The 12,541-nt window shown below is 50.5% G+C and overlaps 1 protein-coding gene and 1 long non-coding RNA gene across 2 annotated transcripts; one reads left to right on the forward strand and one right to left on the reverse strand.

The window, feature by feature from the left end:
* Positions 1–2,699: 2,699 nt before the first annotated feature.
* LOC111729714 lies at positions 2,700–4,199 on the reverse strand. Its single transcript, XR_002776354.1, has 2 exons — positions 3,327–4,199; positions 2,700–2,791 (listed from the first exon to the last, which is right to left on the reverse strand). It is a non-coding gene; the product is annotated as an uncharacterized LOC111729714 (long non-coding RNA).
* Positions 4,200–4,424: 225 nt separating this feature from the next.
* KRT8 (keratin 8) lies at positions 4,425–11,695 on the forward strand. The gene is given in 9 exon segments (XM_011375857.2): positions 4,425–4,846; positions 7,272–7,480; positions 8,121–8,181; positions 8,693–8,788; positions 9,389–9,553; positions 9,858–9,983; positions 10,573–10,793; positions 10,926–10,984; positions 11,277–11,695. Coding segments are annotated over 9 exon segments (1,470 nt in total). The 5' UTR covers positions 4,425–4,510; the 3' UTR covers positions 11,474–11,695.
* Positions 11,696–12,541: the final 846 nt, after the last annotated feature.

Consider the following 12,541-nt stretch of genomic DNA (forward strand, 5'->3'; position numbering starts at 1 on the left):
GTTCTAAGAAGGGAGCTCTCACTATAACATAGTATGAACTCAATGTGGCAGACAGGGAGGAATCAAGCGAAGTCTGTTTGTTAGACTCCTGCATTCCATTGCTTCTGGGTGGCCTGCCAAACATTTGTTTACCAAGCGTTTGCTCTTTCTCATCTCCCTGTGAATTGTCTATTTTTCCTTTGAAGTCTCAGACCCCTGCCTCCCTCTCAGTCCAGAATGACAGGTATACCTCATTTTGCCTTATTGTCTTTTCACGCTTATGTGAATTTTCCATGTGTATGTATTAAAGCTTGAGTTTTTTCCTGTTAATCTGCCTTATGTAATTTTAATTATTCAACCAGCCAGAAGAACCAAAAGAGGAAGGGAGGGGACTTCCCCACCCCCACAGGCTTATGTCTCCTTTCCTCTGTAATAAGGCTTATCTTGCCACTTTCCTCCCCAAGTAAGAAGTTCCTTGTTCTAATAACTTTTAATTACATCTCCTATTAAAATCCAAATTTCTAGCCCAAGAACTTTCGTAGATGTCTAATATCTTATGTGTAAAGCTCTATGGTGGCGGGACATGGATCAAAGGCTCTCAGAGTGGGGAGGATTTGGACATTATAGTCCCAACTGCCTCCTGACCTAGGAATCCTGCAACAGTGAACCCAGGGAACAGCTGGTCTGGTGCCTCAGTCTCAAGACTTCTAGGGATAGGAGCTTGCTGCCTGTCTAGGCAGTCCCTGCCCATTTGGCTGGCTGTAATCATTAGAGCCACTGTTAAAAGAAAAATAATCACCACTTACTGATTATTTACTATGAATAATGCTGGCCTTGAGGCACACAGCATAAAAACCAACCATCAACTTTATTATTCATGTTGTGGCTTATCATGGGCGTTCTCACCATCTGTAGTTTCCTACTTAAACTAATTGTTCTTGCTAACTGCTTGGTGCTAAGTTCAGCTATTGTATGCCACCAATAAGATTTTAAATTGTCCATCTTTTAAAATGATTTCAGTGCTTTGAGGACACTACTCTGGTTATTAACCTAGAGGTGGAGAATTTCCTTAACTTCAGTATCTAAATGAAATCTTCTCTTCTATCCCTTGATCCCTATGCTGGTTCACAAAGTCCTTGCTTTATGTAAGTGACTAATATATGCTTTTGTGATATATATATATATATATATTTTTTTTTTTGGTAAGGGTTTTTTTAAGCTGTAATTCATATACCACACAATTCAACCATTTAAAGTGTACAGACATGGTTTTGCGCATTTTCACAGACTTGTGCAATCATCACTATAATTGAATTTAGAAATTTTCATCACTCCAAAACATACCTTATTTATTCTTTAGCAATCACCTCCATTCCTTCCAATCTGGGCAGCCATGAATCTGTTTTCTGTTTCTATAGATTTGCGTATTCTGGACATTTCATGTAAATGGAATTATGCAATACGTGGCCTTCTGTGACTGACTTTCTTTACTTTGCTTAATGTTTTCAAGGTTCATCCACACTGTAGCATGTATCAGGACTTCAATCCTTTTTATTGTGAATAATACAGCATTGGATTGATATGCCACATTTCATTTATCCATTCATCAAATGATGGATGTTTGGGGAGTTTCTGTTTTGGCTGTTACGAATAGCGCTGCTGTGAATGTGGCGTCTTCGTGTCATCAGTCCTGAGCACTGAGAACTTGTTCAGACCATCTTTTCCAATGATTGGGAATGATGTAATGATAACAGCTGCCCTGACCACCCAGCTCTGCTCTCAGCCTTGACACAGATGCCCAGGGCTCAAGGACTCCCTGACTCATTCTGTACTATTGCCACTGGGGGTGGGGGAATGGCTGAGTATCTCTTCCTTCCCCTTTCGATTCTCCAGAAAAGGCAGTTTGGGGCAGAGTCTTCTGGGTGAGGCACAGTCACCACAAACACTTTCCCTTTTGTTGGGCAGGCAGCAGTGTGGCGCATAGACCACAGTGGGCAGAGACAGCCTTCCAAGTAGTTGTACCTGCAGGCTGCCCCAGCCCGGTTTTCTCTTCCCTCATCACTTGGCCCTAGTCCTGGGGCCTTCCCCTTTTGCCTTCACTGAGGAACCTCAGGCAGGGCCATCAGAGAGGGCAGTGCTGGCCTCTTCTCTAGAGGCTGGCCTGGGACATGGAGGATAGGTTGGCTGGAGTCTCTGGGTAATAGGGAGCTGACAAATGACATGTTGACACTTTTAGTCCTGAATTGTTTTGGGCTGCCCCAGCAAAGAGGGGCTTCCGCCTGGGTGGGATCTGGGCAAGCCCTACAGCTTGACAACCACAGGGTCCCTTGTAGTCTCCTTTGTCTTACACACAAGGCACTGCTGGAACCAGGGAACCAGGGGGGTGGTAGTGGAGGGGCTAACGTTTCAGGGGGGCTCTGGGTTGCTGTTTTGTGCTCAGGACTTCAGGTATGGTCCCTCCCATCCAAGTCTGCCCAGGTTCAGCCAACACACTGTGGGGGAGGGGAAGAACTGGGGAGCTGGTTGCCTTCTCTCCCCATGGCTGCTATACCAGTCTGACCGGCCCGCTCCCTCTCTCCTTCTGCTTTCTCTGTCCTGGGTTTGGCACCTGGCCCATACCCCTCCCTTTGGTCTCTGGAAGAAGTCTCTCTGCTCTGCTAGGTGTGGGTGTTTGTTGGGGAGGGGGTGGCATGCATTCAAATCACTCTTTGGAAAATTAAGCATTGTTTAAAGGTGCTGGGAGAGGGCCTGGTGCAAACAGGTGCTAACTGGATTTCCCCTTGACTGGTTGAGCGCATTAGGAGGCCAGAGCCTGGGTAGGGTGAGGAGGAGAAAAGAGGGGAAAGAGGGGAGGGAGAAAGGGATGTAGTCATCGTGTCCCCCTCTGAAAGTCTCTGGATTTGTTTTTCTGGAAGGGACTTCAAAGGGGGTGTTTGGGGTGTGTGTGTGTGTGTGTGTGTGTGTGTGTGTGTAGTCTGAGGGAAGCCTGTCTATGTGTCGCCAGGAGGGGGGGGCTTCTGGTTCTCTCTGTTCCTCTGTAGGGATCTATTGTGCCTGTCCTTCTGGGAGCCCGGGTGCCTCTTCTAGAGAAGAATGGGGTAGGTGGGCAGTGTCATGCCTCTTCCCTGGGTTTGGGGCTATGGACAACCTCTCCCTTTTCCCCAGGGTATCTGGGTGACTGGCATCTGTTGGTCTCTTTAGTTAGAGCCATCCAGTACCACTGCATGCCCCGCAGGATCTTTCAGAGAATCCAACCCCATCAGGTGATTACAGCTGGAATCTCTGCCTCGGGGACCCAAACAAACCTCCCGCCTTCCACCCACTGGGTCTGCCCCACCCAGCCTCACCCAGGCCTGGGGTGTCTTGTTCAGCTCCCCAGTCTCCAGCCTGCAGGTGCATGCTGTGCCTCAGCCTGCCCTCTTGACTCATTTCGATAATGGGTTCAGGGAGACAGGTGCAGGGACTCTTCTTGCATCTCCTCAGGCTGGTTGGGGAACTAGGAAGAGAAGGAGGGCCCAGGTGGCTGCAGATCAGTGTCCCCGCCTTCCACTCCTCTGCACTCCATCCTGCCTCCCTTCCCAAATCACCCATTGAGAACTAGGGGAAGGACTCCCTCAAGAAGCAGTGAGAACAGTGAAGACCACAACGCAGCTTCTTCTCTCCTGAGCTCCCCCCATTCCTCTACCTCTCTTGCTCTTGTTCTTCGTTCTCTCTGCCCTTCAGCAGGCCTACAGTTTTCAGCCTGGCCCTGGGAATTCTGAAATCTTGGGAGGAGAGAGTGCACTTGGTTGTGTCCAGGAAAAGTGCTGTGTTGAATCTCACATTATCTTGTACCTACAGACCCAGAGGGAAGATAGCTTCTGTGTATGTGTGTGTTTGTTCACTGATTCATTCATTCCACAAGTATTTACCCTGCCCCTCTTGGCACTGCACTAGATGCTGAGGGTACCACACTAACTGAAGAGAGACTAGGCAAATGATTGACTTCTGGTTCAAGGATTCAGAACTCAGGTTCCTTGTCCTCCAGCCTGGGCAGACTTTCATAATCAAAATGGAGAGAAGAAGGGTGGTGTCTTTGGGGTGTCAGCTGCTCAGATGGAAACACCAGGGACCTCTTTCTTGTTGTGCTTCCCATAGGAGGGAAAGAGACAAGACCCAGGAGTCAGGGTTGCAGTGGCTGGGTGACACCCCCAGTCTCTTTGTTACAGAGAACTTGTGCAGCCACTGGATCCTGCCACTTTCACATTCACGGAATTGCTCTTTCCTGGGCTTCTGGGGTGGTGCCCTAATGGGCTTCAGGGTGGGAGCAGCTCTCTGCTGCCCCCACCTGACTTGGGCCTGTAGGTGGCAGGTATCGAGTTAGGCCCGGCCCCCTCAAGGCTTAGCCACTCAGGTACCAGGCCCATCCCCCTCCCTTTGGGTTGGGCTCCCTTTTATAAAGGGCCACGCTGTCCCCCCCACTTGGAAGCAGCTTTTTGGCTCCTCCAGAGTCTGTCAGTTTCGGCTCCTCGCCTTCACTCCAGCCTCCAACATGTCCGTGAGGGTGACCCAGAAGACCTACAAGGTGTCCACCTCTGGTCCTCGGGCCTTCAGCAGCCGCTCGTACTCGAGTGCTCCCGGTTCCCGTATCAGCTCCTCGGCCTTTTCCCGGGTGGGCAGCTACCGGCCTGGCCTAGGCATCAACATGAACCTGCCTGGGGGTTACGGCGGAGCTGGAGGTGCGGGGAACATCACAGCGGTCCAAGTGAACCAGAGCTTGCTGAGCCCCCTGAAGCTGGAGGTGGACCTCAACATCCAGGCCATGCATACCTAGGAGAAAGAACAGATCAAGACCCTCAACAACAAGTTTGCTAACTTCATCGACAAGGTGAGGGTCCCCTCTGCCTAACTGGCTGTGCCTGGGGCCCAACGAGGGTCCTTGCTCTATCTCTTGGTTGCCCCGTCGGTGGGCACATCTTCAGCCTTCCACTGGCATCCTGCTGAGCCCAACCCACCCTGGCAATACTCCCAACCTATGGCTCACTCTTCCCATGCACTTTTGGTTTGGGCTGGCGCAGGGATGGAAAGAGGGTCTGGGTGGCTTCTGACTCTAAATCCCTCCCTCATCCATCTCACCCCAACCCGAGTTCCGACCTTGGATAAAGCTTTCAGCCTGGAAGAGTCCCAGCTGTTCTGCTGTCGGGTGGGAAGGGAGCCCCTCCTTCAGGTTCACCCTTCTCCCTTACCACTACCCCAACAGCTTCTCAAAGGTGCTCCTGGGCTTTTTTTTTTTTTTTTTTAAATTATTTAAATGGAGACTTGATAGATCTGGGATAGGTCTTGATTCAAACAGGCAAATATCGACTGAGGCTGAGGCCTCTTGCATCCCAAGGCCGGAGCGTGGGGGACACCAAGATGAGTCATACTTGGCCCTCGCCCTGGAGCCTGCAGTGGGCGGGACCGGAAGGGCCAGAGACCCACCCCAACCGTGGGGTGAGGGGCTGAGGCCAGCCGTCTGGGTGACGCGCTGCTCTACCTGGGCAGCTCTTATCCTGTCGGGTTGGGACAATCTGCGTCGTGATGGAATGGGGTGGGACGCCAGGGCCTGAATTCAGAAAAGCGCATTTAGGATTCAAAGTCTGAGGGCGTTGGACACTGCGCCCAGGTTTCGTGTCCTGTTAAACCTTAGAGTTCATGGCTTTAGATAATGCGTCTGTCCGCCAACGCCCCTATTCCCACTCAGCCCTTGTCCCCTCTCTCTCTCTTCCCTCCTTGGCTCCGTCCCAATGGCCTGGCTCCTCTTTCGCAGAGTAGAGACCAGGTCGCGTTTTGCAGCCTTGGGGATGTACTCAGGAGCCAGTCAGCAGGGGCCCCTGAGGGCCTCAGCGTGCAGGAGGATTGGGCCCCTCTCCGCTGACCGGCTCCTGGGAGGCATTGTGGGAACGGAAGGTGGGAAATCCTGGGGCAGATTTGCGCCTTTAGGGATTGGAGTCCCCCAGGAATCCCTCTCTCCCCTGTTCTGGGAGGAGGGCTTCCTAGTTCCTTAGCTCTAAGCACCCTTGACTTTGCTTGACTGCGTTCTGCTAGCTCCGGAGTCCTCCCCGTGAGTAGTAGCAAAGCACAGGCTCCTAATCCCAAATCATGATTCTCAGTGCTCTGCCCTTTCCTTTGATGGGCTCCGTTGCCGAATCTGATTTCGTCATCTATAAAATGGGCACGATCAGCCCTAAATCAGAGGTTTTGCCTATTCAAGCATGTAATGTAGGTAAATAGCTTGGCAGTGCTTGGCCTGTATTAAGCAGCCCAGTAAAGCTATACGTTATAATCACTTATTTTCATAATTTTGGGACAGAATGACCTGGGGAAGAAAGGGATTTACCGAGAAAGATTTGTTGGATCTAGGCTGGACCCTTAAGTCAATTATTTTTTTCTAAGTCCTCCCCCCAATTAAAAAAAAGATACAACTTTGGGTTGATTATTAAAAATAAATTATTCTTCTTAAAAGCAGTCTATTTCTTTTTTAAACATTTCCCTTCTAACATGCTTTAATTTTATCCTAAAATCTGGATTTCTTGAGCCCAAGGAACCCAGGACCTTTGTGTTTGGGGCAGGACGGAGAGAGTTGTGGTTTTCAGGTGGAATAGGGTGGGGATAGGGTAGGAGAAAATCTTCCTCTGAAGATAGATCTCCCTAGTCTCTTATCTCTTCCCTGACCACAAGTGAGGTCTGCACAGAAATGGGGCTCCTGAAAGGACTTGCCTGAGTTCCTCTAGGCCATGGCAGGGCTGAGGAGCCCCAGGCTCTGAGAGGTGAAGCAATCCAACATTATGCAGCCCAGGTTAGCAGCTATGTTGGTTAAAACCTGGGTCTTCAGGCCATAGGGCAAATGTTTCCCTCTAAACTGTACGAGTTCTTCAAAGCCATTCCAGATAATAATGATGATAATGATGTTAGCATTTGTTACGAACAATCTACACTTTATTTTTCGGTCTTATAACACTTGGCTATTTTTATTGATCTATAATATATAACCTAAGTCAAGAAGACCTATTTGTTCTGCAACCACAGCTTTAGCATGACTCCTAGCTGTCCCCTTCCAACCATGCGCACTTGTGTCGTCCCCGTCCCTAGAGTTAGAAGGATGTGGCTCCCTACCCCGCCCACTCACCATACTGTCTCTCTCAGCTTATAACTAACCAGGTTACTGGGTTCTGGAGAGACCCACTGTTTGGGAGTGGAAAACACTGCTTGCTTCCCCCCAGACTGAGCCCTGGCCTGATGTAGATCTTTTTGCTCTGTCTTCCCTCATTCAGGTACGGAGCCTGGAGCAGCAAAACAAGATTCTGGAGACCAAGTGGAACTTTCTGCAGCAGCAGAAGACGATTCGCAGCAACATGGACAACATGTTTGAGAGCTACATCAACAACTTTCGGTGGCAGCTGGACACACTGGCCCAGGAGAAACTGAGGCTAGAGGCAGAGTGTGGCAACATGCAGGGGCTGGTGGAAGACTTGAAGAATAAGTGAGCTGCCCTCCTTCTCACTACCATCTGCTCAACTGAAGTCTTCTCTTCCTATCCCACCTCAGGGAGCTAGAGGCTTCATACCCCATCGCCCTCAGCTTGTAGGGCAATACATTCTTATATAATTAGGGTCACCATGTGACCAAGTTTTCTCAAGACAGTCTAGTTTATGCTCTAGTTTACGCTGGCATAATTTTTAGTAGCACCCACCCCCTTTTAATCTCAGAATTGTCCAGATTTGGATAACAAATTTGTACGTTAATGTGTATGTAGTAAACCTCAAATGGGAGAGACAGATAGCCCATAGGCCTCTTATATAATTGCAGCCCTGGCCCCTTTTTATTCCTTACCCCTGATTTCCAACACAACCCAGAAAGTTCTGTCTGAATCCTCATGTCGCTCCCTGTTGCTAACCCTCCAATATGTCTACTATGTCTAATCCAATGTGTATTCATGGATTTGGAGAGAGATTTCCTGCTCCAGGCCTCCCCACTGGCTGATGAGCAGAAGCACCAGTCCAGTCCTCTTATATCTTGCATTTCCATGAACTGAATTTTCTAGATATTCTTGCCTCCCTTAAAAGACTCAGGGCAACCTCCCTTTGCCTTCATCCTTTGATTCTAAGTCTTTTCTTTACCAGGTATGAGGATGAGATCAACAAGCGCACAGAGATGGAGAATGAATTTGTCCTTATCAAGAAGGTGAGGGAGTCCTTAACCCTCACCTGGAGGCTGGGTCTTAGAGACTTGGACTAAGAGGCTTTCTGGGTTTGGTCCCTAAATGTTTCTAAGAAATAATTGGTAACATTTGGGTGCTTCCTAGTTACACAGCATAGAAAGGTAGGCAAGGACACAGAGTTAAGGCAGTGTTTTTGGACAGAACTCTAGACATCGATAATGGGACATGGTTAAAAATGGAGCAGTAGAATTGGAGGTCTGGCCATAGAAGGCTTCCTGGAGGAAGAAGAGAGGGAGGAGGAGGTGGAAGAGGAAAGAGGGGGAGAGGGAGGAGGGCTGCAGGAAGCCAAGTAAAGGTATTTGGGCTGGGAATGTGCAGGTGCGATGGGGCAGAGGCCTCACTAGAGGATCAGGCTACAAAGTGAGGTGGGCAAGGCAATAGTTTGAAGTTTCTAGGTCCAGGCCATTGGGTGCCTGGATTTGGGATCCCATGTGGGCATTCATCTCAGGCTCCTCCTCTCCCCACACTCCCCAGGATGTGGATGAAGCTTACATGAACAAGGTAGAGCTGGAGTCTCGCCTGGAAGGGCTAACCGATGAGATCAACTTCTATAGGCAGCTGTATGAAGAGGTATGTTCTTGTTCTTTTAACACCATCAAAGGCTCCTCCTGGCCCCTGGTGCACCAACAGACAAGGGCCCAGCACTGAATAATTACAGCTATCGATGTTAATAACCCAGCATGGACATTCTACGTCTTTTGTCCCCCTGCCTGAGGGAGAGTTGATAATCCTATTTCACAGATGAGAAAATGGACTCAGAGAATTAAAATAGCCTGTCCAACATTGTCATACACAGAGTGGTGACCCAGGGGCAACTTGGGCCCTCTCTGTCCTGAATCTGTTCTGAATTTTTGAGCCACGTGCGGGAGCCCTCTGTGGGCGCTCAGAATTTGTTGCTGAGAGGATGGAAGGGCCCTATCCTTTGGCTACTCACCCAAAGCTAGGTGTTTTTCTTTTTTTTTTTTTTTTTTTACTGGCCTTATTTCATTTTTGCATCCCACCAAGATGAGTCTTTGACCCATCTTCTTTCCTCAGGAACTTTGCCCTCTCCACCTGATTCTCTCCTCCGTTGCTGCCCTCCTTGACTTGTTCCCCTAAGGAAGGCTCTCTGCAAAAGAAGGTTTCTTGTGTGCAAGGACCAGGCCTCACCACCTCCCCTCTCCACCGTAGGAGATCCGTGAGCTGCAGGCCCAGATCTCTGACACGTCCGTGGTGCTGTCCATGGACAACAACCGCTCCCTGGACCTGGATGGCATCATCGCCGAGGTCAAGGCCCAGTACGAGGACATCGCCAACCGTAGCCGGGCTGAGGCTGAGACCATGTACCAGATCAAGGTGAAGAGCAGGGTCATTTGACTGGCCCTCCCCTTCTGGCCAGTTCTGTGCCCTAGTTCATGAGCAGGGAGCAGGATTTCAAATGCCACTCTGCCTGCTATGTGGGTGCTTGGGAGATTGAGATGTCCCTGGGCTTGGTGCTCTGGAAGAAGGCCTTCAGTGTGTGTGTGGAGAGGGTAGGGGTGGGTGGGTGAAATGACTTGGGCTCTGGTGACTTAGCTGAGAGGGCACTCTCCCTCGGATGGAGGACACCTTGGGTTCTAGGGGGACCTCTCAAGCCTAACTTCTCATCTCACATCTGCAGTATGAGGAGCTGCAGACATTGGCTGGGAAGCATGGAGATGACCTGCGTCGCACGAAGACAGAGATTTCTGAGATGAACCGGAACATCAGCCGACTCCAGGCTGAAATCGAGGCCCTCAAAGGCCAGGTATGGTCTGGACTGGGGGTAGGAGAGGATCCTCAGACACGTCCCAGTGAGAGGAGATAATGCAGGAAGGAAGGAGTGAGGAGTCTGGGGGTCGGGGAAGGGATCCTAGACCCCAGAGTGTGTGGGAGTTGAAGGGGCAGCTACAGTCCAGCTTCTCAGACCGCTCCTGGGAAGCTGAGGGCTCCTGAGGAGGTCCCTGGGGATGTGATGGGGGTCAGAGGGGGCTTGGCAAGTAGGGTTGGGGTCTGGGATGGGGTCCTCAAGCCTGTTTTATTTTACGTCTTGTATATCAGGGTCAGAATGATGCTTTAAGGAAATCTAGAAAGCAGAGATCTAGTTCAGTTAGAGTGGGGATAATACCTTTTAGTGTTCTAGGGGAGAAGTTTCTGTGGGGAAGTGCCTGAAAGTTGCTCATATTTCCCCCTTTTGCTTCTGGAACTTATTGGTAGCATTGTCTTTGAGCTGGGGTAGAGTTGGTTGGTCTAGCTCATGGAGGGAAGTCTCTAGAGGAGTGGAGAGGGAGGGTGGGTGCAGGGCCATGAGGGAACCACACTCTGTTCTATTCTAACTTCTCCCCCTCCCCCAACAGAGGGCTTCCCTGGAGGCCGCCAAGGCTGATGCTGAGCAGCGTGGGGAGCTGGCCCTCAAGGATGCTCAGGCCAAGGTGGCTGAGTTGGAGGCTGCTTTGAGAAATGCCAAGCAAGACATGGCCCGGCAGCTGCGCGAGTACCAGGAGCTCATGAACGTCAAGCTGGCCCTGGATGTGGAGATCGCCACCTACCGCAAACTGCTGGAGGGCGAGGAGAGCCGGTGGGTATGGGGGGCTTTGGCCCTGGTGCTCCATCCCTGGGACCTGGGGTGGGGAGAGGTGGGACTTGAGTCCTGTTGTCTGGGATAGGGCCAGGAGTTGGTACTGATATCCTACGTATCTTTTGGGTACAGGCTGGAGTCTGGGATGCAGAACATGAGTATCCATACCAAGACTACCAGTGGCTACTCAGGTGAGTGTACTGGCCCTGGGGTGCAGGACAAGAGGGCAGGGCCTTTTTTATAACCCTGATACATTTCCGTCTTGTACAGCTCAGGAAGCTGGGGCCCAATTAACTATCTTGTCCCAGATCACATAGCTAATGTCAAAGCTCTATCCCACCGTGCTCCTGGTATTCCCTGGAGTAGTGAACCAGGGCAGTTCTCCATCCCTGGAGACTGTGTAGGGAGTGGAGAGAGAAGGGGTCATTGGAACCTGATGTATGCAGGGCTCCTGAGCTAATGTAGTTGCCAATCCCTGACCAGGTGGGCTGAGCCCGGCCTATGGGAACCTCACAAGTCCCGGCCTCAACTACGGTGTGAGCTTCCAGTCCAACTTCGGCTCCGGGGGGAGTTCCGGCTCCTTCAGCCGCACCAGCTCCACCAAGACCGTGGTGGTGAAGAAGATTGAGACTCGTGATGGGAAGCTCGTATCTGAGTCATCTGATGTCCTGCCTAAGTAAATGGCTACCGTGGTCCCTCTTGGCCTTTCAAGCCTGTGGGAAAGGAGCTGTGCAGAGAGCCTTGAACCCAGGAGACCCACCTGAAGCTCAGCCCCAGTCCTCAGCCCAACCCTGGGTGGGGAATCTACTGCCTGGGGGACCGCCTCTTACCCACGCCCCTAACTAAAAGCCAAATCAAGTGTTTTTTCCAAAATAAAGTCTCAGCTGGCTCTGCCAACCCTACTTGCTGTGTGTGTAGCCTTTGTCCATGGGGTGGGAGAGAGGTGACCAGGAGGCTTATCCCTGGAATCGGAAGCGGGGGGTGCCTGGGGAAGGGTGGCACTGGGAGGAAAGTCTGGCCTCCTCCATCCAGGCTGTTCCCAAAGAGACTCGTTTGCTAAAGCTGGCCGAATGAAACCTTGGTCATTAACGTGCTCTCAAGCACCCCATTTCTCATTATCTGTGCAGCAAGCCCCGGAGGTAGGCAGAGCAGGTTTCAGATGGCGTCGTCTGGAGAGAGTTTAGTTTCCCTTCGCGCAGACCACAGGAAGTTGACATCAGGACTATTTGCAGATAAGGAAAGCTGGCTGGCCGGAGAGACCAATTAATGGCCTAACTAGAATGTGGCAGATACAGGGTTCGAACCCAGGGCTGTCTAGTTCTCAAGGTTGCACTCCTCAGCTAGATCCATGGTGCTTCCTTGATGGCCAGAGATGTCTTTTTACCATTTTCATTCTTTTGCAGCCGGGGACTAAGGAATCCTCATTTTCCCATCCCTTCAGAGGCCCAGAGTCCATTCATAAGACCCACAATTTTCAGAAACCAAGATACAATAGGACTTGGCATTGATAAATGGGTTTTTACCACTCCACTCAGTCACATCTACCCTGCATTGCTCCTTGCTACCCTCTTTCTACTCTTACATGCAGTGTTTTTATTCATATATATTGCTGAGTATGTAAAGGGTGTGTGCTTCTGTTTGCATGTGGAGGGTGTGCTTGTGTACATGGGCATGTATGCGTTCCGTAAATGTTTAAAGAGATTTGCCTATCTTTGTTGAAACAGTCTCTAAGCCTTAGGACACGCACA

The sequence above is a fragment of the Pteropus vampyrus genome, unplaced genomic scaffold (genome assembly GCF_000151845.1).
Source record: "Pteropus vampyrus isolate Shadow unplaced genomic scaffold, Pvam_2.0 Scaffold276, whole genome shotgun sequence".
Classification (NCBI taxonomy): Eukaryota; Metazoa; Chordata; class Mammalia; order Chiroptera; family Pteropodidae; genus Pteropus; species Pteropus vampyrus.